Here is a 23,830-nt window from a genome sequence, read left to right as displayed (position 1 = left end):
TGTTGCAATAATTTGCAAGAACGACCACCAGGTGTCTCCACCAGACACTGGTCTGTCAGGTCCGCATCTGCGCGACCACGATCTGCGGGTACGATGACCCGTTCGATTTCCACGCTACGTGGCGAATCTCGGTGGTGTCTCAACAACACGTGTTACTGGTTGCCTGAAAATCACAAGAGAGGAAAGGTGACGATTGTCCGGGTATCATCGGTTAGCTTGATCGGTAAAGTCAGCACGAAGAGTGAGGATCGGATAGAATTGGACTCGTGTGCTCGGTTTGGAATCTGGCGGGGAAACGGGGGCGAGAGCCCATGTTCATGTATATACCATAGTGTGTACATAAGATGATGTGACCGGCTGGTTTCGTAGTGGGGGAAACGGTCGAAGGGGTGGGGGTTGTTCGGCCACGAGGCGAACGACACACCGATACACCTACGGAGAGAGTATCTCTAGTACATATTCGTGTAGGAAAACATGGCCCGGAAGGTGCGCACTGGGCTCGTGCGCAGGGTCTTGTTTTGCTCCGCGGGAGAAGCTAGGGGGAGGGGGGAGGACGCGGGCTCTCGTGGACGGGGCATGGCGTGCTGCGCGTTCTAGTAAACAAGTTGTGTGCGGCCCGTGCTGAGAATCTACGACTCGTCGCCGGAACGGCACAATTTCTTCCGGTGGGCGCCTCCACCTTCAACAAATCCGTCTGAAAAGCGGCCATTGCTCGACAAGGAGTAGTCGTCTCTTCTACCTGCGCCCAAGGATAAACCTGCCAGGAAAAACCTTCGCAATCTGCGCGCGCGACCAAAAGACAGCAGATACGCGAGTATCGAGATAGACGGAAAGAGAGAGAGAGAGAGAGCGAGCGAGAGGAGGGGGAGGGGAAGAAAGAGAGACAGAGAGACACTTGTAAAATTCGTCTTGCCACACGCGCGCGTGTGCATGCGTCGTCCGTAGGAGAGTGCGTGCATGTTGAAGTGTATATGTGCGTTTCTTCGTAGGCGAACACAAAAGAGAAAAGAGAGCTGCTGGTGTGCACGAGAGGAACGCAAAACGAAGGCAACGCTGCCACCTCGTGCCCGTCTCTCTCGCTCTCCGAAGCTATGATGTGCTAGATAGTGTGCGTGCCTATACTACATACATTGTATGTATAAATGTTGTTCTGACGCATGTGAGTTCGAATAGCGCACGTACATTTCCCGGACACCGGTGTTTGTGCGCGAGAAATAGGCCCGAGCTCCTGGAATTTTCCTGGTAAGTATCTCTCCTTGGCCCAGCGTGTTCCCTTAGCAGAGATTTGTTTTGCCCGGAGTTCGTGCATGCGCGTCAATGTGTGCGTCTACGTGTTTTTCGACGTTCCTCAGGTACTCCCAAACCGTGGCAGACACGTACGTGCATCACCGGCGGCGGCGGAGAGCGCGCGCGCGCACCCACACACATACATACACACACAGAAATACGCTCTATTTCGCAGCTGCGACGTAATATTCCTCATCGAAGCAACCTCTCTGTCGAAGTCCACGGGAAAACGATGAAATAATCTCAAGACTGAGATTTTTCAGCTTCTCGATGCGCAAATGCTGACCTAAACGCGTTTTTACCTACTTCCAGCGTTCCAGCGCGCCTCTCTGTCAGCCACGGTCCTCCCGTTCAATTCCCCCACCTTCGTGCGTTCTTTTACTCTCTTTTTACGTCTGTCTGCCCCCTTCCCTCGACTCCCCCCTCTTCTCTCTCGTCTCTCCTCCCCACCGATCCGCTATTTGCCTCGCGTTGTATTCTTGGAAGGGCCAGACATACCATTCTACCCCCCCCCCCCCTCCTCGCCTTCTTATCCCCCTCCTCCTTACCGCGAACCTTCTCTCTCTCGATCCTGAATTTTATGCTCTGCCCGAAAAATCAGAAATCGGCCAGAAGAGATGCCTGTTTCGATCGGAAGACCGTTCGTCTCGTCCTCTTCACCCCCACACGCGTGCTTATCAATGACCGAGGAGTTTGTTGCTGTTGTCCGGGGAGGGGGGGGGGGGGGGTAGAGTCATCCAAAGAATTCCGTAAATCTTCCGCGAGATCTTTCGAAACGGCCTCGAACGTCAATACAAATGTCGGATGGACGTGCGCTCGATCGGCAACTCGAGGCGGTTGAGAAATTCTCGCTTGGTGTCAACTCGTGTTTCAATGACGAAGCTATTTAGCCCGGCCAAAACTCGCCGGAGCAACGAACCAATTTGATGGCACGGGATTACAAATCCTGCCCCAATTGAGTCATTTCTTCGAATCGGACAAAAAGTCCCCGGTGGAGAAGAAAATCGAGCGTGTGCGCTTAATCATTCGCGTTAGATTCGCCCGTTTCGATTTATTAACATTTTTTCACGATTATGTTAATCTCGCCGTGTGGAATTAATGCTAAAAGGCCGCGAGTCCCTTGACGGGGCCTGATTTATTTGGCTGAATTCCATCCGGTCGAGCACACACTTTTTCGCACAAACCTGATCCTCATTCGGAAAGTGGAATTTTGCTAACCCGAATTTTTCGATTTGCATATAGATCCGTGGGAATGCAGAAGAGCTGTAAACACTTGTGATGCAAACAATAACAGACGTTACGTAAAGTCTGCGTGCGCAGCTTAAAATGACAATATTAATAATAATTGTGCGCCTCGAGATAGGGAGAGAGATGTTATTTGACCGACTCTAATTTCTGTTTCATGTGGAAATGGCGTATCCGTTATTTTTTTTACGTGTTTCGCGATGAACGAAGCCAATCGACGTTTTAAAGAAAAGGCGAACGACCCAAACGTCAGCCTCGTATAAAGCACTTGTTAGGAAAAAAGGCGGTTGCAGCCACGGTCGTAGAATATTAAACGAGATCGTACTTGAGATTGTAATTGAAGATACCCGCGACTCTAGCTCACTTTTCGTCTCAATTAGAAAATTATAATTGCCATATCTCGAGATCAGTTTAGAGAAATTCTCTGCTACTGTAAAACCCATGAATCATCGAGTGGCAAGAATCCAACGAGTTTAATCGGAGACGAGAAAAATATTTGTGCTCGCGCGCGCGCGTGGAGAAACTAGTCGGGGGAGAAGTACCAAGAGACATTAGTGTTCGGACGTAGAAAAAGGGAGAGAAGCATGTTTGAATTTATTTTCAGCACATTTTACTCCTAAAGGACGTCATGAACAGCGGAAGCTGAAGTGGCGATGGGCCATTTACAAAAGCGTAACAGAATAATGGGATAGCGAGAGAAAGAAGGGGGGAAGGGGGGATATTAATGGTGTAATTAGTATGGACTTTGTAGAACCGAATAATAACAACGTCTTAAATAACCAGACACAGCTTCGTGAAAAATATGTAAAATAACTAGGATTTATTTTACCACTGCTTTTGTGCTCTGTGCTAAAAATAGTAGTGCCATATGAAACAATTATCGCGCAATGTATTTATAGATAGTCATATATCCCTGACTCTGATACCGCGTAGACCTACTCAGATACTAAACTATGTCATGTAATGTGAAGGGTACCGAGAAAACCTTGCGATACTAAAATTGCACTGTTGCTGGTTGCATATCGATATCTGACTTCCCGCGAAAAGGTTTTTACGTAACCTCCGATCCAGATAAAAGGGAACGTTCTTTCGCGCATTAGAATTTAATTCGATCAATCGAACATGCGACTCAACAACAATGCAATTCGGTGAATGGTTATCTCGAATGATATCTGCGCCATGTAGTCCGTAAATCGTCCGTGCGATAACGTTAATTACCTTATTCGATCTCCGATGTAGACTGTTAGTTCGCGTTACGCACGCTAGGGGGAGAAAAACATGGCGGACCGCTTCTCGCCCGCCTAAAAAAACAAAATAAACAGATCCGGCGATAAAATCGAAGAGATAATTTACCCTCGATGGAGTTACAATTGGGACGATAGCAAGAGTCTAAACGAATATAACTCGATCGTATTTTGAGGGAACGAAGCAAAGAACGAGAACGGAGAAACGGAAATTTCTTGGTGGATTTGCGAATCGTGCAAGAAAAGCATCGTTCGAGAAAGAGAAAAAGCCGGATGTTGGTAGGAAAGCCGACTACACACGGGGTGCTTTTGTCGAAGCTTCGTTCATTGTATGGCGTGGATTGGTGGATTCGCAGTTTTTAGTCAATCTGAGATTGCTCGGCTTAATGCAACTGAGCCGTGGGAATAAACTTGACCGGATACAGCTGCAAAGTCGTTTATCCTTCCACGGCGGATGTCGGCCTACCCGAACCCTTTCTCCACCCTCTGCACACCCCCGCACTTCCGCTTGATTTTGTTTCATCGCGATTCTCCTCTCTGGAAAAGAAGTTTTTGCTCGAAAAATTCACGTCTGCTCAATGTAGGTGCGAGGAACAAATCCTTTTATCGAGTGAGTGGAACGAAATCGCGACCGACATAAAGTATATATATATATATATATATATACACACATGGATATTCCAAATGATTCTTGCAGCTCGAAGCTAGCATCGATATGTAACAAAGATTCAGCTCGCTGCACAAAGTCATGCTGTACGTGAAAGGTCAGTTGTCGCTCTGTGAGAATGTGATCGCTCGCGAGAACACGGATGATTTTTGTTTTGGCACTTCTCGCACGTAAAAAGCTACTTTCTCTGCAACTCTATCGAATTTATATACCACTGGCCAAGAATTCCAAGGCGCGAGCTACGCGGCGTCCCGGAGCAACTTTCACGCTTCTCGAATTGAAAATACGATTAGATGGCGCAACCGATCAAATTTATTAGGCGGGACAGTAGGGGGGGGGGGGGGAATAAAACTAGTGAAAAAGTCAGGCCAAGCAAGGTTGCGGAGAGAAATTGATAAACATTGATCGCGATTGAAGCTTTCGAATTTCAATCGAAGTTTCGTGAGACAAAAATCGAGGCTTCTTTCAAGATTGGGCCCGATCGACCTGGAATCTGCGGCTAACTTCGGCCCGTTCCACGTCAACCGTGGGAAGAACCACTGTTTCTCCATCCATCTTTCGCGGCCCACTTCGCACCGATCGCTGTTCGGCGTCGACGGCGACGACAAAATACGGTGTCACGTGACGTCAATAGTGGCGTCACCAAGCGTCATTTCCGGTAAACCGGCCAGTGACCGAAGCACGTAGACTTCGATCGTTCACGATTAAAAAAGAACCAGGAGCTTTTCACCGTAGGTTTTTCGAGGAAAGAGACAATATCCACGAGGCTTCTCTCTCGCTTGCGTAAGAATAATCGCGAATGCTCTCTCAAAATGGCGACGACCGAAGACGCGGGAATTTCGTAATGAGAAAATGCTGGAATACAATAAAATTATATAATAGAGTCGAACTCGGTAAGTAGCGAGGTCTCTCGACAATATTGAGCTATTTCATCGAATGGCGTATTATGAAATGAAAAGTTCAAGGTTTCCTATAGTGACGTGCGTGGCGTGGCGCGGGGTGCGAGATGGAAAATGGAGTGACGCCCGTGTTCCATCGCAGCGTGTAAAAATGTCAGAGGAGCGTAACACGACGACGACGCTTAGACCGTAAAAAAATTCAGCAATCAGGCGCTATCAGTGACGTCAACGAGCAGCCACACGTGCGGCTCAACCTTCCTGCAGCCATAAGCAAATATCGTCGCACTCAAAAGAGAGAATTCGCCTCTTTCGATTCGCGTAAAACCAATTAATGCCCCACTTGTCGTTTCGTGGAAATTTTTTTCCACTCCTCGAGCGTCTCAATAGACCTCGTTCCGAGAAACGACGCTTGGTGTTTACAAACATACACAATGGCTTTCCGAAAATAATAATTACCCAGAAAAGACATGGATACTCTAGGGCTGTTTTTCAGCTTACCGTTCGAACAGTTAATGGACGCGATGTTTATCATTCTAAGGAAATGTAAAAAGCGACGCAAATAGTGTATTACAAACACGAGATGATTCATAGAAATCTCGGCGAAGCCTTGTGCAGCTATAATTCCATTTCCACGACATTCAGAGATGAGCTTGCCCACGCCGTTGTTGTTTGCGCCAATTCAATGCTTCCAGTTGCCACAGCCCTTGCAATAATACGTCATACATCTGTTTATAGGAATTTTCGTTTATTCTCTTGCTTTCTTCTAGCTTTCATCTTCCCCCCCCCCCTTCAATTTTTTTAACTCTTTCTCGGCTTCAATCGCGACAAACAAGAGACTTGTTTTTGCCTTTTAGTTTCGCGCCGGTGGGTTTATTTACTGGAAAGAAGCAGAAACCCACGCGAGAATTTGCCTCGATTGGCTACGCAGAATTCAATCTTCCATTTTTATTCCTCTCGCAAGAGTGGAACAATGGACGAATTGATTGACCTCGAATTAGGCGTCGATTAGGCGTCGGACCTCGTCGGATAATTGACTAACGAACGTCAATCGTTCGTTTTTTTTTGTGCCTCTTTAATGCCGAGTGCAATAATCTCCCCGTGCGATTCCTACGCAGTAAATAAGCCCGCCCACGTGACGCCAATTTTAGAGAAAATAGTGTCAATCTATTCATGACTCGGTGTACTTCCTACGTGAAAAAATCAGACGGAAGACCAGATTCGCATTCCATGGATGAATCCTCCTCCTCTTCTTCATCCAAGAGAGAGAGAGAGAGAGAGAGAGAGAGAGAGAGAGAATACAGTTGGCCGGAAAAGGTAGTTCGTGCGTTTCTATGGCTTCCGATTCTGCAGATGAAGCTTTGCACTTCCGCTTTCTGGGAATATTCGTGATTTAGTAGACTAAGCTGTTCTCTCTCTCTCTCTCTCTCTCTCTCTTTAGAATATGAGCGACAGTAGCGCGTCATGGCGGGGATTTTATAAAAAGACAGCAAGTGGATAAATAAAAAGAAAATTTCTGAATGAAGAAGGAGTGAATGAGTGGAAGAGAAGCAGTGTGCAGCTAAATATTATGACACTTGTAAGAAGATACGAGAGAGAGAGAGAGAGAGAGAGAGTTTGTGGGAAAGAGGAAGGAAGGAAAAGGCAGGTTGCGCACGAGCTAGGCATGTGGCAATGTTTTGGCCAGCATCGATCGAGCAGCCCTTACACTGCAGGGTAGTATCATGCCATCCTCCTTCCCCTTGCCACCCCCACCACCTGCATAAGCCACCCACGCCCTGGTTCCCTTAGCCGTCCTCAGACAGTAGTGGCTCTCAGCCGTATGACGCCTAAAGCCATATCCTTCCAAGAAAAAACAATCTATTTTTAACCGTCTAACCTAAAAAAAAGCAACGCTATCAAACCCATCCCTCCATTTTAGCCGTGAACAATTCAGCTTTGTTCGAATCTCGCTCGCCTTGTTGTGCTTTGCCGAAGACTCGCGTCGTTTGTTTCCCGAAATTTTTCCGTCTTTGCGCCGGCCGCCGCTGTTTTCATTGGTATAAATTTTGATGCGCAATATTGCGGTAAGTACTCCAAGGCTCTACGGCTGACCCGAGGCTTCCCCACCGATCGAGACCGCATTGAGAATTTTACCGTCCGTGGTTCTCACCTCGTCGAAGAGAACGCCTGTGATCCAGATTAAACCGAGCGTCCTCAAATTACCAGTTATTCAAAACTAATAATAGCCCATTTTCGTCTACGAGTATCCCTATCAAACGATTCCACGATATGGACTCTTTTCTGCAACGTCCACTGTGAGAAAGCAATCGTCTTTCCGAACGATTGAGAAAATTGGCCAGTGAGCGCTGCTGAACCGTTTAAAAGCGACCCAAGTGCCAATTGGCAAACCAGTTTCTAGCCGAAATAGAGACAAGTGCGAAGTAAAGCGCGATAAGAAATAGAAAAATAATAATAATAATGATAAGCCGTGGTCCGTGGGCTCTCGACACGTAAAACGTCCAATTCGCAGTTCTTCTTCCTTTTTCCTTTTGTTTTTATGGTTATCAGAGCCGAGCGATACAAGCCATGACAATTTCCCCCTCGCTAATATTGATTTATGTTCAGCGCGACCAATATATTTGCGCAATTAGAAAATTTCATTGCGTTGACGCAAAAGCCATTTGTCAGGCGGTATCGATAATTTCCAAACTACACGAGTGGACGACTGTTTGCATTTTTCAAGTTATTTCTTTCTTTTGTCAATATTTACGTCGATAGAAAGATCGGTTCTTCGGACAGAGTCTAGCTACGCGAACGTTAAACTGTATTATTTGGACCGGGTCCGATGGGAGTTTATGGGAAACGCGTTGGTATTTTGTAAATTGAGACTGATAGAAATAGGGGGGGGGGGAGCAGTTTGAAATTGGAGGTTGTGGGTATTTTAGCGCGTGCCGGCGTTTTTCCTGCGGGGGAGATTTTCTCGGCGTAGATGTGAATGGGAGGACATGGTCGATATTCCACCCCCACCTCGAATGTCTACGTAGGTTTCCCTCTGCGTCGCTCCCCCAGCGTTGCGACGACGACGCCGTTGGCGGTGGCCAATGGTCGACGTGAACGGCGCACGCCTGCTCTGCTCTTCTCCGCACGTACGGCGTAGTAAATTCAGCTATAACCACGAGCCAAACTACGGTACAGACTCTTCTCTCCACATTTCCCCGAGCTTTCCGTGACGAGAAGCCTCGGAGCAACGCCCTCTAAGATCCGAAAACCAAATACGCCATGCAGCGTCCTCTCGAGGGCGGGAGAAAAAAGAAGCGAGAACAGAGTGTGGCGAGTGCGAGTAAACTCAAGAGAGAAAGAGAGAGAGAGAGAAAAGTCTGCTCGCGAACGAACTCGATATTATTAAGATCGATCGAGTTGATACGCTGTAAGCGATAAGTGTACAGAGAGAAGCGAAGGAATTTGAGGTTAGGTGTATTTTGGTTGATCGATCGAGTCGCTGCTCCGGTGATAAGCAAAGAAAAACTGGCAATAAACACAGAAGCAAGTAGGTATACGAGCGTGGCTATTACAGGCGAAGGTTACACACCTACGGATTAGCGAGTTGGTCTAAAATTATCGCCACTCAAAAATGCGCACACGCGTCACGCTTACCGTATCGCGCGACATCTTGCAATTGTTTACTTGGTTCACGTGCCACGACAACCACGTGTCACACCTCGCTGATCAATAAACAAACCATACGCCACGAAGAATGATCCGAAAATCGAGCAGTCTTTTATTACTGGCGGGAAAAGAATTCCGTGCTACCAGATTCGTTGGATTTGTTCCATTAAAAACAATTCCGAAACATCGAGTTTGGCTGGTTGGCTGGGTTAGCCGTTATTGCGTCGTAATTCAATAAAAGTTCGGTCTGGCAAAATTTTCATTCCCCGAGCCGAGGGGACTAATAAGTGACTTTCATGACTGGCGCTTCAATAATCAGGCTTCGTTATACATGGAGTTTCACCATGGTAAACAAAGTTGGCGCCACTTGGAGCTTGAACCGATAAACAATTTAGAAGACCCCGTCACGGACCGAGCGGCCTCAATCAAGGATTGATCTTAACATACATCATAATTTGACATCAAGTAAGCATCGCTGATGATACTTGGAAATTAACAGTGACTGGTATAAAGCTTATCGCGATTGCCTCTGGGCAAAACAACCGTATTTATACCTTCTCTTCTTCGCTGCTTAAAATTCTGCGTAAAAAAGTAATAAATTGTACCTAGCTATAAGTAAATAACGATAGTGGAATTTGCAATCGCTTGGCAAAAGCAAAGAGCAAATACGTGAGTCTTGTCGTTGGTAGGCTGGGAAGAAACAATATGGCGTAGCACTGTACGATTGGGAGACGATGAAACTCGCGTGGGCTACGACAGGGGGTTGTTGCGTGTGCGTAAACAAGACGGATAATCGACGACAACAACAATAACAAATGAAGTGCGCTCAAGGGTAGCGCACTCTTCGCTGATTGGTCGCTACATGTGCACTGGCCCACTTAAGGCGATCGCCCACCATCAACGGGTTAACTAGCATGATTCGATGAAACGTAGATTTTTCTCAATAACCTGCTGGATAATTGATTTATTGCATTTGGGTCCCGGGGTCAGTGACGGGGTCGGATCGGAGGCCGTGGATGCGCAGGCATGCGGCTTATTAAATCCCAAACTGCTCCCTGGCCCTTTCTTGCGAGCCCAACAGCCGCCTGGAATCGATTTCTCTCAATAAACCGCTTGTGAAACTTGTCAACTTTGAATTATCGTCGTCTAGAACGAACTCTTCCCCCTCCACCGTACGGTGGGGCCCTCTGCGCACTAGCACGGGGAACCACCGTCTCTCCATTGAATCTACGTATTTTTCATTACTCCGTGACTCTAGCACTACGCTAAGTAACTTTGTCTATTTATTTGTCGTTTATACGCGAGTGGGCGTGCTGCACGTGCGCGAAGATCAATTACGCGCGAGCGTGAGAGCTGCCGATAGTGAATGGAAATTCCTATGAAAATTCCACTAGCGTCTTTTGACCTCGTCCAGCTCGGAGAGAGTTTTCTTTGCGTTAATTCGGAGGAGCAACGGTGCGCGTAACCTCGTAAAAATCGCTTCGCATCAGCGTTTTTGTGGAGCTTTTGTGTTTCGCCATCCAAAAGCAAGACGCGCGATCGAGTCCGTAGATCGCAATTTCAGATTATATTACGTAATAGATGAGATAAAACGGCCCAGGAGCCTAGCTTTGTCACGTATCAGATTTCCGCTAATTCCGGATCCTGGCACGTGTAACGGTTATCTTCCTTCCTTCCTTCCTTCCTTTCTTTCTGTCTTTCCCCATTTTTTTAGGTTAGAAAGTCCGCTACAATTTCACGCCACATTTGAGAAATATCTTCATTGTTCGAAGAAGCTTGGCGCATTTGCCACACAGCGTGCTGCTTTTTTACCGATCACACTAGTCACAGTCGCTTTCTAAACCTATAGGATTTTTGTATACCGAAAGAAAGAGATAGAGAGACATTCGTCGTTGGAGAAAAATATGGCGACTTTGGTGTGTCCACGCGCGCCTCGCTTCTCACCATTTCCCCTCAACCTTCAAAACGCACACAACCGGATTTGTTCGTGAACCATTTGCTGCTAGTACATTAGACTTTCAAATGGAACATCTGACTGTTTACGAGCCTTCCAGGAATTTATATGGCGAAATCGTTGACGTCGCACGACTCGACTATCGAGCGAAGAAAACAAGCTTACTTTCCAAACTGTAACAATTGAAATAGAAACGTGGCCAAAAGCCCTTCTTTTTTTAACCCAGTCTTCCGACCGATTCGCACTGTGCTAATTTGTTTTGATATTGAGATATTGTATTATATTAGCTGCAGGAATGCGAAGCGTATAACGAGTCCGTCGGTATTTAACACGCTCATAATAATAAGTAACGCAACTGACATGAATAGTCGATGTATCAATGGTAAACACACGCTGAATCGAGCGGCCACGTCAAGAGGCATTTCATTGTTTCGACTCGCGTGGCGGAAAATGTGCGAAACGTGTTTTTCTCACTCGAAATTCGCACGGGATTTCCCTGAACGCCATTGTCAGGCTTTTCATTGAAAAGCTTCTATGAATGCGACACGATTGTAGTTTAGTCATTCATAATGGCTTTTCACGTATGCTACGTTGGCTCAACGAGGGTAACCGCGATATCATTGGTTCTAACCTCAAATCGCCTTGTCTTTCTCGTTAGTTCTCTCACTTGACCAAAGATGGCGCCTAATCGTTTTTCACCCGTCCAATCCGCTACTCGTGTAACAGCAACGAGCATCTCGAGTTATCCTTAATGTAAATACGAATCACGCTGCGTTTTATTTGCTTTTCTTTCTTTTCTCAATAAGATAAGCCTGGGTTATCTCATCTTAATTGGAACGGATCGAAGTTCACTGCCGACTTCAGGCTGCCAAAACTGCTGCATTCGATTCGGCGATGTACCCTCAGGCTGCCTTCACATGCGGTGCAAGATATGTACGGCGTACTACGCCAGCACCCAGCAGCATGCTTGCGTATTATCGCGAAAATGATTTGATTGGTTAATACATTTTAGCGTAAGTTATGTACGTTTACGCACCTTACACCGCATGTGAAAGCAGCCTTACATTTCGCCGGAAGTAGGGACAGATAAGAATCGTCGTTTCCGGAATGTCATCGTTCGCCTCGCGAATACCAAGCTTCGATGCTAGAGCGATACACAGTAAACAACTTGCGGAATTATGCCGATTAGCGATCAGAGAAAATTTCTTATTTAGGTCACATTTAGGTCTCCCGTTGTTCGCTCGCGTCGTAACAACATTTATTTCTTCTCCCCTCGGCGATTCGCTCAGAAATCCTAGCACTTCCGCTCCGCCATTTTCCATACCGTAGCTCCCTCTAGTTCCCTCGAATTCAGCGGGAAATTACGTCGCAGTTTTTACAAACAATGTTAATTCAATTGAAACAGCATCGATTCCGATAAAAAAGGAAAACGCAACGGATAAACTCTGTAATTTTAATTTGCTTTATCATGAAACTCGAGTCTCGGGAACCCGATCGATGCACGATAATGCGCGTCGATATAACAAAAATCAGAATCGCACAAATGCCCGTATTATTTATAGGTACGTACTGTAATATACTCATGAAATTATCTGAAAAGAGATCAGGGATGCAAAGATCCTCGAACGAGGTTACGTAAAATAAGGAACGCTAAATTGGACGTAACGACCCGTTTCTAGAATAGAAAAGCTCATCGATACGAATTTCCTCTTTTGCAGGATGACTGAGGCCGCGGGCCAAGGACTGAAATCCAACTGACTCCCGAGTTCCATCGCATTCTTTGCCGTGGAATATAAACGACTTTGGATGAGGGCCTGGAGAGTTTGTGCGGGATAGAAGCTGGAGGATATACACGGATAATAAATAAACAGAGAGAAAGAGAGAGAGAGAGGTACTATAGCAAAGAGAAGAATAGAAATAGAGAAACAGGAATTGTTTTTTTGATTGGAGAGAATCGATCGAATTGCATTGGACGTTGTGAAGACGGCTCGTCGCAGGCGCGATGCCGCATTGGCCCTCCAGCAGGGGAATCTGGTAACGCGTCCTGGGCCTCCCTCGCTAATTCACCAGACCCCTCTCGGCCAAAGAGGGGGGAGGGGGGAGGACAGAGATCCAGATCAGTGACATTGCATCAACGAAGCTTCAGTTCTCATCGGGAGCACGCCAAGGAAGCACGAGAGCTCCTCCGCTGCTGATCTCCACTCGGAATCTCAACTGATCCACTTATTTCGACCTCGCGTTGATGTCCTAACGGGGTTCGTCTAATCCGGACCAAGGGATCCTCAACATCTTCTCGCGGATCCACATGTGTAATTCCGGAATCAGTAATTGAGTAAAAAAATTGTAAACCACACAACTATGCCTCTGTCACCGAAGAGTACCATCTTCTTTCTTCTCTGGCCGGCCACCGATGACCTTTCCAGTCCAAGGTCACGCAGAGGCGAATCTTGAAGAAGCATGTCTCGATATATGTCGCTTCGTGCATCGGTGCCGCCGCCGGTAGTTCTCTGACAACAGCAGCTCTCCGGGATATTTTCGTCCAGTTCGTTTCAAGGTCAAGGTCATGGTGTTGACTCTGGAGAACGAAGCCGCGATAAGGAGAGCGGAGCGCGACCGAAGGTCACGTCCCACGTGCTCGAAGATGCGTCTGCCGGCCGAAAATCGTACGGCTGAAGGTCACAGGGTCGAGGAGCACTCTTCAGGGTGTCAAGGTCACGGCAGGATCAGTCCGGATTGGCGCTCAAACGAGAGGCTGCAGCAGCCGCTTGCCGAAGAGCCCAAGGATCCCTCTCTTCAGGGTCGTGAGTTTCAAGGTCAAGGGGTTATCAGGGCCGGGAAGCCCTGCAGAACTATCGAGTGCGAAAACGCCGACATATCCGGAACAAGATGCGCGTCCAGCGTCGTACGATGGCCCCTCTCGAGTCGTAGGAGGAAACACGGTACCTTGGCGCTTGGTCCACTTCGAAAGGTCGCGATACTCGTCTTCCTCTTAGCGATCGCCGCATCAGCACTCGCCGAATCACCGAATAATTACACTCTTGGTCCCTCGACCGGAAAAGGTGAGTAGCCATTCGTATCTGGGTAAAAACTCTGCTAATACAAGACTCAAACTCAAACCTTTCCATACCCTGAAGATCGAAAAATTTTTACAGTTCGAACTTCAATTATAGCAAACTGAGAAAGAGTAGATCGATTTTCGGATAGACTCAAAGTTTTTGACCGATTTTCGATATATATTATATTTGGGATTCTTGGAGAAGGAAAGAGAGAGATGGTAGTAAGCACCCTTTTAGCAACTATAGCTGGGTGTCTGGAACCAGCAATGAGTTTCCGAAGCTTTATTAATTTAGAACGCTTATCCGAATGCTTTAAACAATAAGACTCCCTTTAGCCAGCACGCTCGAGACTTATCTTTAGCGATAAAGCTAATACAGATAATTGGGGGTTGCTGTCCTTACTCGGTTTCTACCTGCGAGATAAATATTCGATATCTAAACGGAGATGGACTGGCTATCTGGGATATATGATTACAATTTTTGTTGCAGTCTGCCAAAGCATAGATATAAGGAACAGCGTCAATCAGTTCTCAAGGCTGAAAGGATGCAGGGTCGTCGAAGGATTTGTGCAAATTCTCTTGATCGACAGAGCGGACGACTCTGCATACGCTAATCTCACTTTCCCAGAACTCGTAGAAATCACTGGATATCTCGTACTTTACAGGTAATCTTATCTTAATTAATGTTATGCTTCGGAAAAAAACAAACAACAATTTTATACCTTTAACTCAACTTCTTCCTTTATTTTTAATCCATCATTCTCCTTGAACGCATTCTAGAACATTTATCGTTGCAGGGTAAACGGACTTAGGAGCGTGGGCCATTTATTTCCAAATTTGACGGTCATCAGAGGTCACTCCTTGTTTATAAATTACGCCCTGGTCGCGTTCGAAATGATGCACCTGCAGGAGATCGGACTTACCTCGCTGACCGATATCCAGAGGGGCTCGGTGAGGTTTGAAAAAAATCCAGCGCTTTGCTACGTGGATACCATCGAGTGGGACGTAATCGCCAAAGCTGGCAAAGGCGAACACGTAATCTCGGTAAAATTTTAATTCTGCAATACAATGGAACAGATATATCAATAGAATTGACTTTACAGTGGATTTTGATGATGAATTACTGCTTGGCTAACGACACGTTTAATTAATGTTTGTAGGGGAACAAGCCAAAAAACGGATGTCCTGTGTGCAGCAAGAGCTGTCCGACGCGTCCGACTAAGCTAGACGAGAATTTGTGCTGGAATCGACAGGATTGTCAACAAAGTAAGCCCGGTAAAATGTAGTAATAAAAAGTAAAAGCCTAATAAATCCTCTAAACGACCTATGAACTTTCAGTGTGTGAACGGAAATGCGAGGAGAAAGCATGCAACGTCGATGGGGAGTGTTGTCATCCATCTTGTTTGGGCAGCTGCATTGGTCCACGCGACGATCAATGCAAAATCTGCAAGGAAGTCATGCTGGAGAGCAATCAGTGCGTGCAGAGTTGTCCGCCAGGCATGTACGTCTTTATGAATCGCCGTTGCGTAAAGGAGGATGAATGCAGGAATATGAAGAGACCCCGGGAAGCTTTGAGCACCGTTAAGAACTACCCGTATAAACCGTTCAACGGAAGCTGCGTAATGGAGTGTCCCGCGGGATTCATGGAGGAGGAGAGAAGCGGCAAGTCTTCCTGTGTGAAATGCGATGGTCCCTGTCTGAAGGAGTGTCCCGGTGCTAGTGTGGACAGTATCGCATCGGCTCAAAGACTCAGAGGATGCACCCATATCAGGGGAAGCCTCGAGATACAAATTCGCGGTGGCAAGAACATCGTTAAGGAGCTGGAAGACAGTTTAAACATGATCGTGGAAATCGATGGATATCTGAAAATTGTCAGGTGCTTCCCGCTTATCTCCCTTAACTTCTTGAAAAGCCTCAAAGTCATTCACGGAAAGTCCTTGGACAATGGAAAGTACACCCTGGCTGTGTTTGATAATCAGAATCTGCAAGAATTATGGGACTGGGAGACTCATCCTACCATAAAGATCCTATCGAAAGACGGTCCAGCTAAGATCTTTTTTCACTTCAATCCTAAACTTTGCCTGCACAAGATCGAGAAACTCAGGGACAAGGCTGGTTTGGGAAAATTCACTGAATTAGAGGTTGCTTCCAACAGTAACGGAGATAAGGTTGCTTGTAACGTGACCGAATTGCAGAGTCGTGTGACCAAATACATGCCAGAGGCTGTTTTGATAGAATGGGAGGCTTTCACTCATCACGATCCGAGATCGCTTCTTGGCTACGTGGTGTATTTTATCGAAGCACCCAATGAAAACGTTACGATGTACGATGGCAGAGACGCTTGCGGTGGGGATGGCTGGAGGGTCGACGACGTTTCAGCCACAGAAAGCACAGATAACTCGAATGCCGATACTAATGACAAATTCAACTCCAGTGTCCCCAAAGAACCCGTTTATCTCATCCATATCCTTACCCAGCTTAAACCCTACACTCAATACGCTTTTTACGTCAAGACTTATACCATTGCTACTGAAAGATCCGGTGCTCAAAGTAAAGTAAGATATTTCACCACTTTGCCGGACGCTCCGAGTGCTCCCAGAGCACTCTCCACCTGGAGTAACGCTAGCAGCGAGCTGGTCATGACCTGGCATCCTCCTCTCAGAAAGAATGGTAATCTAACTCACTATAGAATTGTTGGAAGATGGGAGCCGGACGATCCAAGTTTTCTTGCTCAGAGGAATTATTGCGACGAACGTAAGTAATAGCTTTATTAGTTTTCATTCCAAATTACCATTTTATTTCATGATAAAATTTATTGTTCTTCAGCTATGTTACTGCCAGAAAAAAAGCCGATTTCCGTTATGGCAGAGGAGGAAAGGAAACGGGCTGAGGCTGAAAATGAAATGGCCAAGGTACCAAAAACATCTTGCGACTGTGTCGATCGAGAGCCGGATCAGTCGATGCGCGAAAAGGAAGTTTCCAGCTCTATAGCGTTTGAGGATGCTCTCCATAACCAAGTCTACATTAAACGCATGAATTCTCGTAGAAGGAGGGACGTCAGTGAGATGTTGGAGGAGCCCCATGAAAAATACATGAATCATACCCAGGAGGACCAGCAGGGCAGCGACAAAATTATTAATGGAACCTACACCGAATTTGAGCGTCTCATTCCCAGCACTAATTTAACGTTTGTTATGAAGAGCCTCAGGCATTTTGCTGTTTATAATATCGAGGTGCAAGCATGCAGGGAACAGGTGGAAAACGATACTAAGAACAATTGTTCCACGAAGAGTATGAGAACGTATAGGACACTGCCATTGGAGAATGCTGATGATATTCCTGTGAATTCACTGAAACTCAGCGTCATTGGTGGAAATAACAGTCTTGCTACTGTAAAGTTGCGTTGGAATGAGCCTCCGCAGCCGAATGGACTGATAGTCACCTATCAAATAGAATACAAAAGAGTTGATATACAGAACGTAAGAGCAAACAATTGCAATTTTTCTCTCTAATTATCATTTATTTTTACTCATATTGTGATTAACCGTATTATTGCAGATAAAAGCTACCGTAGTGTGCATTATCAGACGTGATTTCGTCAATGCCGGATATTCATATCTTCTGAAAGACCTGCCAGCAGGAAATTATTCCGTGAAAGTGAGAGCTACGAGTCTGGCGGGGAACGGTGCTTATACTGAAGTGAAATATTTTTTTCTCGAAGAGTACAGTACGACAGACACTTTGTGGTTCCTATACTGCACAATATTGTTCATTGCCCTGGCGTTATTATCCCTCGGGACCTTCTATGTTATTAAACGAAAATTCGGAATGAGAAGGGTCCCTAGCTCAAGGTTAATCGCTACTTGTAATCCCGAGTACGTGAGTACTACCTACGTCGCTGATGAGTGGGAAGTATGCAGAACGCAGATTCAACTAATAAAGGAATTGGGCAATGGATCTTTCGGGATGGTCTACGAAGGTCTTGCCAAAAATGTCATCAAAGGCAAACCGGAAGTCCGTTGCGCCGTGAAAACTGTTAACGAAGAAGCCAGCGAGAGACAAAGGATGGAATTCCTAAATGAAGCATCTGTCATGAAGTAAGTTATCCAATTATTTACGGAGTAGCATTTATTGAAGGTAATCTAATTAACAAACAAATTGTTTTCAGGGCTTTCAAAACACATCATGTAGTAAAATTATTGGGAGTAGTGTCCAAAGGTCATCCGACTTTAGTAGTCATGGAACTGATGGTGAACGGAGACCTGAAGTCTTATCTGAGAAGTCAACGTCCAGACACCACGAAAACGCCACCAACTTTAAGAAGAATTCTGCAAATGGCAATAGAAATTGCCGATGGCATGTCGTATTTGTCGGCGAAAAAATTCGTCCATAGAGACTTGGCTGCACGAAATTGCATGGTTGCCGAGGACCTCACCGTGAAAATCGGTGATTTTGGGATGACCAGAGATATTTATGAGACTGAATACTATCGTAAAGGTACCAAAGGATTATTACCCGTCAGATGGATGGCTCCCGAGAGTTTGAAGGATGGTGTGTTTACCAGTTTCTCCGATGTTTGGAGTTTCGGAGTGGTCTTGTGGGAAATGGTCACTCTAGGATCGCAACCTTACCTCGGACTTTCTAACGATCAGGTTGCTATTATAACAAAATGATTGACAAAGTACTCGTCAAAGTATTAGCTCATTCTTTTAATTTTATACTGTCTGTTAATTTATCAGGTACTGCGATACGTGATCGATGGCGGTGTAATGGAGCGTCCAGAAAATTGTCCAGACTTGCTTTACAACTTGATGAGACGCACCTGGAATCGTAAAACAACTAGAAGGCCAACGTTCATAGACATTGCAACAATCTTATTGCAAGAGGTGAAGTTGGACAATTTCGAAAAAGTTAGCTTCTATCACAGTCCTGAAGGAATCGAAGCGCGTAATCAAAACCTTTCTCACTCACCTCTGAGCGATAGGTAAGAAATTGGATAACTTGCTAGAGTACCAATAGTTGACCAAATTTTAAATTTAATTTGAACGTAATTTTCTCAACAGCTACAGGGGATTGGAAATGATTACTCTGCAAGAGTTTCGTGATGCCGAAGGTGGCATAGAGGAATGTTCCCCACTCAAACCGGATTTTAGCGACTTTGCGAGCTTCGAACCGAGTAGTTTGAAGAAGCGATTAAGTCCCCGATATCCGATTGGTTCCTATCAAGAGCATCCAAGAACTTTACCATTTCGCGTGATGAGCTCGTCAAAGATCGCGTTGAAGGCTGGTTTTGACGACTTCGAGGGCGTCTCTGGCGATTCGGTGACCTCCAGCAAGGATACCCTGAACCTACCCTACGCTGAGGATAGCTTGAAGTCCACGAAAACCTCACCGTTCATTCAAAACAAGGGGGGATCTAAGAGCGACATCAGTCAGACTTCAGGTGGCAAATCCATTAGTCCCCAAAACAAGAAGAGCATCGAAAGTCCCATTATCACCAAGTCCCGAAGCCCCGATTACGAGAACAGAAGACCCGAAGTATTATTAGAGAAAAATGAAGTAATTCCTCTGAATGTAGATTTCCCATCGATGGATGCTACGGAAGATAGTGACGACAAGAAGGAAAGCAAACCCTTGGCTGATTATGTGAACAAATCGGAGACCTTGAACAACGGATACATCAGTAACACCACGTAACCTTGAAAATTTGATTTCGACTGAGCATAGTGTTCGCAGCGGATAAAGTGGATGCTGATACTACTCGCTGAGGATTTTTTTAAGTAAATTGCGTGAACAAATTGGAGAAGACCCTGTTAAATCGCCATCGTATTGGGAATATTTTTTAACGTTAATCTCAACACGGGAAATTTCCTATGGTTGTAGTATAAGATATTTGCCTCTTATGAGGAACTTTAAGGATCCTTCGGCGCTCTTTTAACTGCTTCAGCAAAAAGGCAGTGTCTGCGAGCCATCCTATTAAGGGGTAGGTGAGAAACCGAACGTTATTTTACGAATACGAAGGGCTAACGTTTAAACCTTAAGTTGTAAACTAGATATATATACATATATATATATATTTTAAATAATTAGACGTACTCCTCGCCTTCTCAAGTGAGTGTTAACGACGTTTATTCCGTCTCTCTAGAATTAATGATCGCTCGATACGCGCCAGCCCATTAAAATAAAAAAAACGCGTGATTGCTGATTTTCTTTCGTTTTTCATTGGCAATTCTATTCTCCATTCAAGAATCATCCTTCGCTCAGTGCTAATATACATTTTTATAATTTTACATCTATTGCATTTTATTCTCCGTCACACGTCTACATTTATAATTTTCTCGTGCTACGTCGCATATAGACTAACAACAGATACTGCCTTTTTGAATGTTATTCTACAAACAATCGCAAATCTTTGTCGGTTTTATTCAATTTGTGCTAGGTATCATTTAATGAAATGCAAGTTTTTCTTATAAGCCTGATTTTGTGGCAGCTGAGATTGCCAATGAATTCTTGAAAAGAATCTTTGTCTGTTTCTGCTTTCACCAGCCACTGCAATTTCCGCGTTGCGAACCAACAATGGTTGCTATATTTTTTTCTCACGGCAAAGTATTGGAACAACTGAATAACGCCTAGTCACCAAGGTCTGGCGCTACCAAAATGATATAAACACATAGATTTATTATCTCTTAAAAACAATACGTGCTGGGACTAGGACTCAGAATTGCGTAAACTCGGTAAACAAAATGCTATCTCCGCGTTCCTCTCATTTCTTATTGTTCTTTTTACTCGAATTTTTCAAGTTAACGCAACGATATTATGTATATTCCTTAAAACAGCCGAACCAAATATTCTGAATCCAAGCTACAAAAGCAAACTCGTTTACGTAGGCTACATAGAGAAACCGTGCTATTTCGTGGAGAGAAACAAGTATTACTGAATAATTTTCAATCGAGCCATAAAGTATTTATCTATACTAAACGAACTACCGACTGAAAAAAAGCATATACATACTGTTTTGGCATTTATCTCTGATCAGCTTGCCCGATGCAATTTTTCTTGCTTTTATTGTTAAAAAAACGCTTGGCAATATGGAGGCGGAGCAATTGAATCAGTCGAGCTGATTAAGTTAACTTAACTCTCATGAAGATTGTGCAATGCAAGTGCGAAATGCGCTAGGGAATTTACCCGACTGTGCTTGTTGGTGCTAGCGTAAAATGATAATTTCAACCGAATGTTTACAATAAGGCTCCACGAAATTTCAAGAAAGAGGAAAACTATGCTTTTTCGAGTACAGGGAGAGAGTGAGTGAGAGTAAGATAGAGAGAAAGAGAGAGAGAGAGAGAGAGAGAGAAAGTAGACTGCCATTGCCTGTGCAAAGAGTCAAGTTCACTAAACGGGAAAAACGCGATAGAACGCGTATCCTTGTTAGCCAGGCAAAGTCCGCATTGGTGAATTTCCGAGGAATATCCGATAGGAATAAGTTTGCACGTGCTTTTTTATGCTGCGTGTACCTGTGTGCGTGCGTTCTGGTTCGTCTGCGTGTGTATGCCTGTGTACGAGTAACGCAATACAGTTTAGTTTATACATTAACGAGCCTCAAATATAAGACTGATAAGCTAATCCCATTATGAATCCATAATCTTTCCGTAAGTTTAAAGCTTTAAAATAAAATGGTAGAAGTTCCAAAGTTTTTCTCATCTGTAAGGCCACGTTTTCAGTCACCTTTGCGACACGTACTGTTATATCCGCCTAAGGTAATTAATCGACTCGTTTGGAAAACTCCCTGCGTAAACCGGAAGTTGACTTGAGGTACCGCGCGATGGATAAGACAATTTCTGGTTGGGCAGCGTATGTCGAAAGCTAGATCTGTAAATGTCGTGTAAGGAGATCCATTGAAATTCGATGATGACCTAATGAAAAGTACCTAATTTATTACTATATTTTTTACGGCATCGCGTTTCGAATGCCGCGGTAATAGACGATTTTTGTATAGTTAAGATGCTTGTGCTGGTTGAAGAGAAGAGAAAAGAACTGTACCGACGAGAAAAAAACAATTATCCTTAGGAAAAGCAGTTATATCCGAAGTGCTTAATAAAGCGTTTGCTTCAATCATTTTCCCGTAATTTCTTTTGTTTTCTCGCGTGGCAAAAAGTCATTTTTATTACAGATATTACCGTTCTTCTCTCAACAATGTTCAGGGACATACAGAAATATATGTATATATATATATATATATATATATATATATATATATATATGAATTGCACATTTGTATAGTAATACGAAACTGATTTTGTTTAAACTTATTTTACTTTAAACGCCAAGTTAAACAAAACGTAGAACCGTTTTATTCGCGCCTTGATACACAAACGTTATTTCAGCGACCGACGATTTGTCCGCTAAACTTTTACCATGAATTTTCACTCACTTTCGATTTCCCTTTCTTCTGCGTTTATTTGTTTTTTCTATCTTTATGTGCCTTCTGTACCTTTCGATTTGTTTCTCCTTTTAATCGACGCCGCTCCATTTGATAAAAATCTTCCAGCGCACATAGTGAAAAGGAGAACCGGTAATTTCAATGCTCGAACAACAATGATAAGAATGGGAAGGGAAAAACGGTGCGGTAATGCGTATTATAATGATAAGAAAACCTCGCTCGTATTCTGAAGTATTCAGTATAAAAACAGTTTATCGCTTAAGGCTACGTACGCGTTATTATGCGAAGAAAAGTCTAGTGTCATAAGTTTAAAACGAGAAATGTTTCCTAGGCAAGCACCGATTGCTGCCTCTTTATATCACGCAAGGGAGGTTTCAGAAGTAGATAAGAGAAGATGAAGAAAAGGCAACAAAACTAAACTAGCTCATTTCTCGCCGCTATTTATATTAATTTAGGCCTATAGCTTGAAAAATCCTGTAGTGTGTAAATAATTTTAAGGACTCAAGTATAATCGCCGTAAGAATTTTCAACGACGTGAGAATTATTCTGTGAAACGCTCGTGTGATGATGGAGAATCTGTGCGTGCGTGAGAAATTGTATCTGCGAATCGTTAATCAATTGGATGTTAATTGTAAAACTTCACGAGCCTTTTCAAGGCCGGATTTCTGTATCAACGAGCGAGAGCGAAAAAGAGAATTTCGTATAACAGAAAACATATTTGAACCTTTGATTGCAATGGGATTGAAACAAGAAGTAACACAAATATTATTTTGTCAGTGCGTCCAAATAGCCGAATAATGTTTGTAAGAGCTTTTTATAGCTGAGATTTTTCGCTACGTCTTCTTTGTGTTTCTCTGTTTTTCCAAAAAGTCAAGATCTGTGAAGGCGAAGCTGTGGAAAAATCGAATGCTCTCCACAGGTCCTCGCCCAGTCACAGAAAATTCGTGTCAAGTTCTTAAACACGAACCTTAACGAATTCAATATGGCCCATCTCTAAATCGTGGATTGCGGAGACTATTTTTTAATACGAACTTTGTATACATGCAATGTAGATAGAAGCGTGTAAAAAATTGAAAATTGTGCAAAATGAAAAGACGCTGGCTGAACGCTATTGGACAAAGATTTCCAACTTTTTCAAATCCAATTTTTATTTTCTATAGTAGCGAGAAGTAGTAATTTTTTCAAATTTCCATCCTTGGCTCTTCCTTTTACAAATCTTATTGCAAATTATGCCATTCCCACCACTCTCCTTTCGGTTTCAACGAATGTTCTATCTATGTAATGCACTATTTTGTAAAATGCTTTATGACCTCTTATTTATTCTGTTTATTTGTCCAGGAACATTTCTTGTACAAATATTTCATTTTATATATGATAAATACACATGTGCTCTCACA

General features: G+C 44.4%; 1 protein-coding gene across 2 annotated transcripts; it reads left to right on the top strand.

Moving 5' to 3' along the window:
* Positions 1–288: 288 nt before the first annotated feature.
* Positions 289–23,830, top strand: LOC136777736 (insulin-like receptor). 2 transcript variants are annotated; one of them, XM_066734258.1, is made up of 12 exons: positions 289–1,242; positions 12,660–14,000; positions 14,487–14,661; positions 14,794–15,040; positions 15,157–15,262; positions 15,335–16,750; positions 16,823–17,475; positions 17,555–18,093; positions 18,165–18,648; positions 18,736–18,980; positions 19,060–19,439; positions 19,575–23,830. In XM_066734258.1, exons 2-12 carry the CDS (start codon positions 13,505–13,507, stop codon positions 19,691–19,693), a joined length of 4,860 nt encoding a protein of 1,619 aa, XP_066590355.1. In that variant the 5' UTR covers positions 289–1,242; positions 12,660–13,504; the 3' UTR covers positions 19,694–23,830. The 2 variants fall into 2 exon arrangements, with proteins under 2 accessions (XP_066590355.1, XP_066590354.1); XM_066734257.1 differs by having other exon boundaries at positions 290–1,242; positions 19,060–23,830.

This window comes from Prorops nasuta, unplaced genomic scaffold (genome assembly GCF_024137725.1).
Source record: "Prorops nasuta isolate Cenicafe-Biocafe unplaced genomic scaffold, Cenicafe_Pnas_1.2 PNAS00011, whole genome shotgun sequence".
Classification (NCBI taxonomy): domain Eukaryota; kingdom Metazoa; phylum Arthropoda; class Insecta; order Hymenoptera; family Bethylidae; genus Prorops; species Prorops nasuta.
Note: the sequence above shows the minus strand (reverse complement) of the source record. Positions and strands in the feature narration are given on the sequence as shown.

What these genes read in the sequence shown, in the direction of transcription:
- LOC136777736 (XM_066734257.1), top strand. Translation starts at nt 13,505, where the DNA reads ATGGTGTTGACTCTGGAGAACGAAGCCGCGATAAGGAGAGCGGAGCGC. An exon ending in GAGGAATTATTGCGACGAAC is followed by an intron (nt 16,751 to 16,822) that starts GTAAGTAATAGC and finishes ATTGTTCTTCAG; the next exon opens with CTATGTTACTGCCAGAAAAA. An exon ending in CACTCACCTCTGAGCGATAG is followed by an intron (nt 18,981 to 19,059) that starts GTAAGAAATTGG and finishes TTTTCTCAACAG; the next exon opens with CTACAGGGGATTGGAAATGA.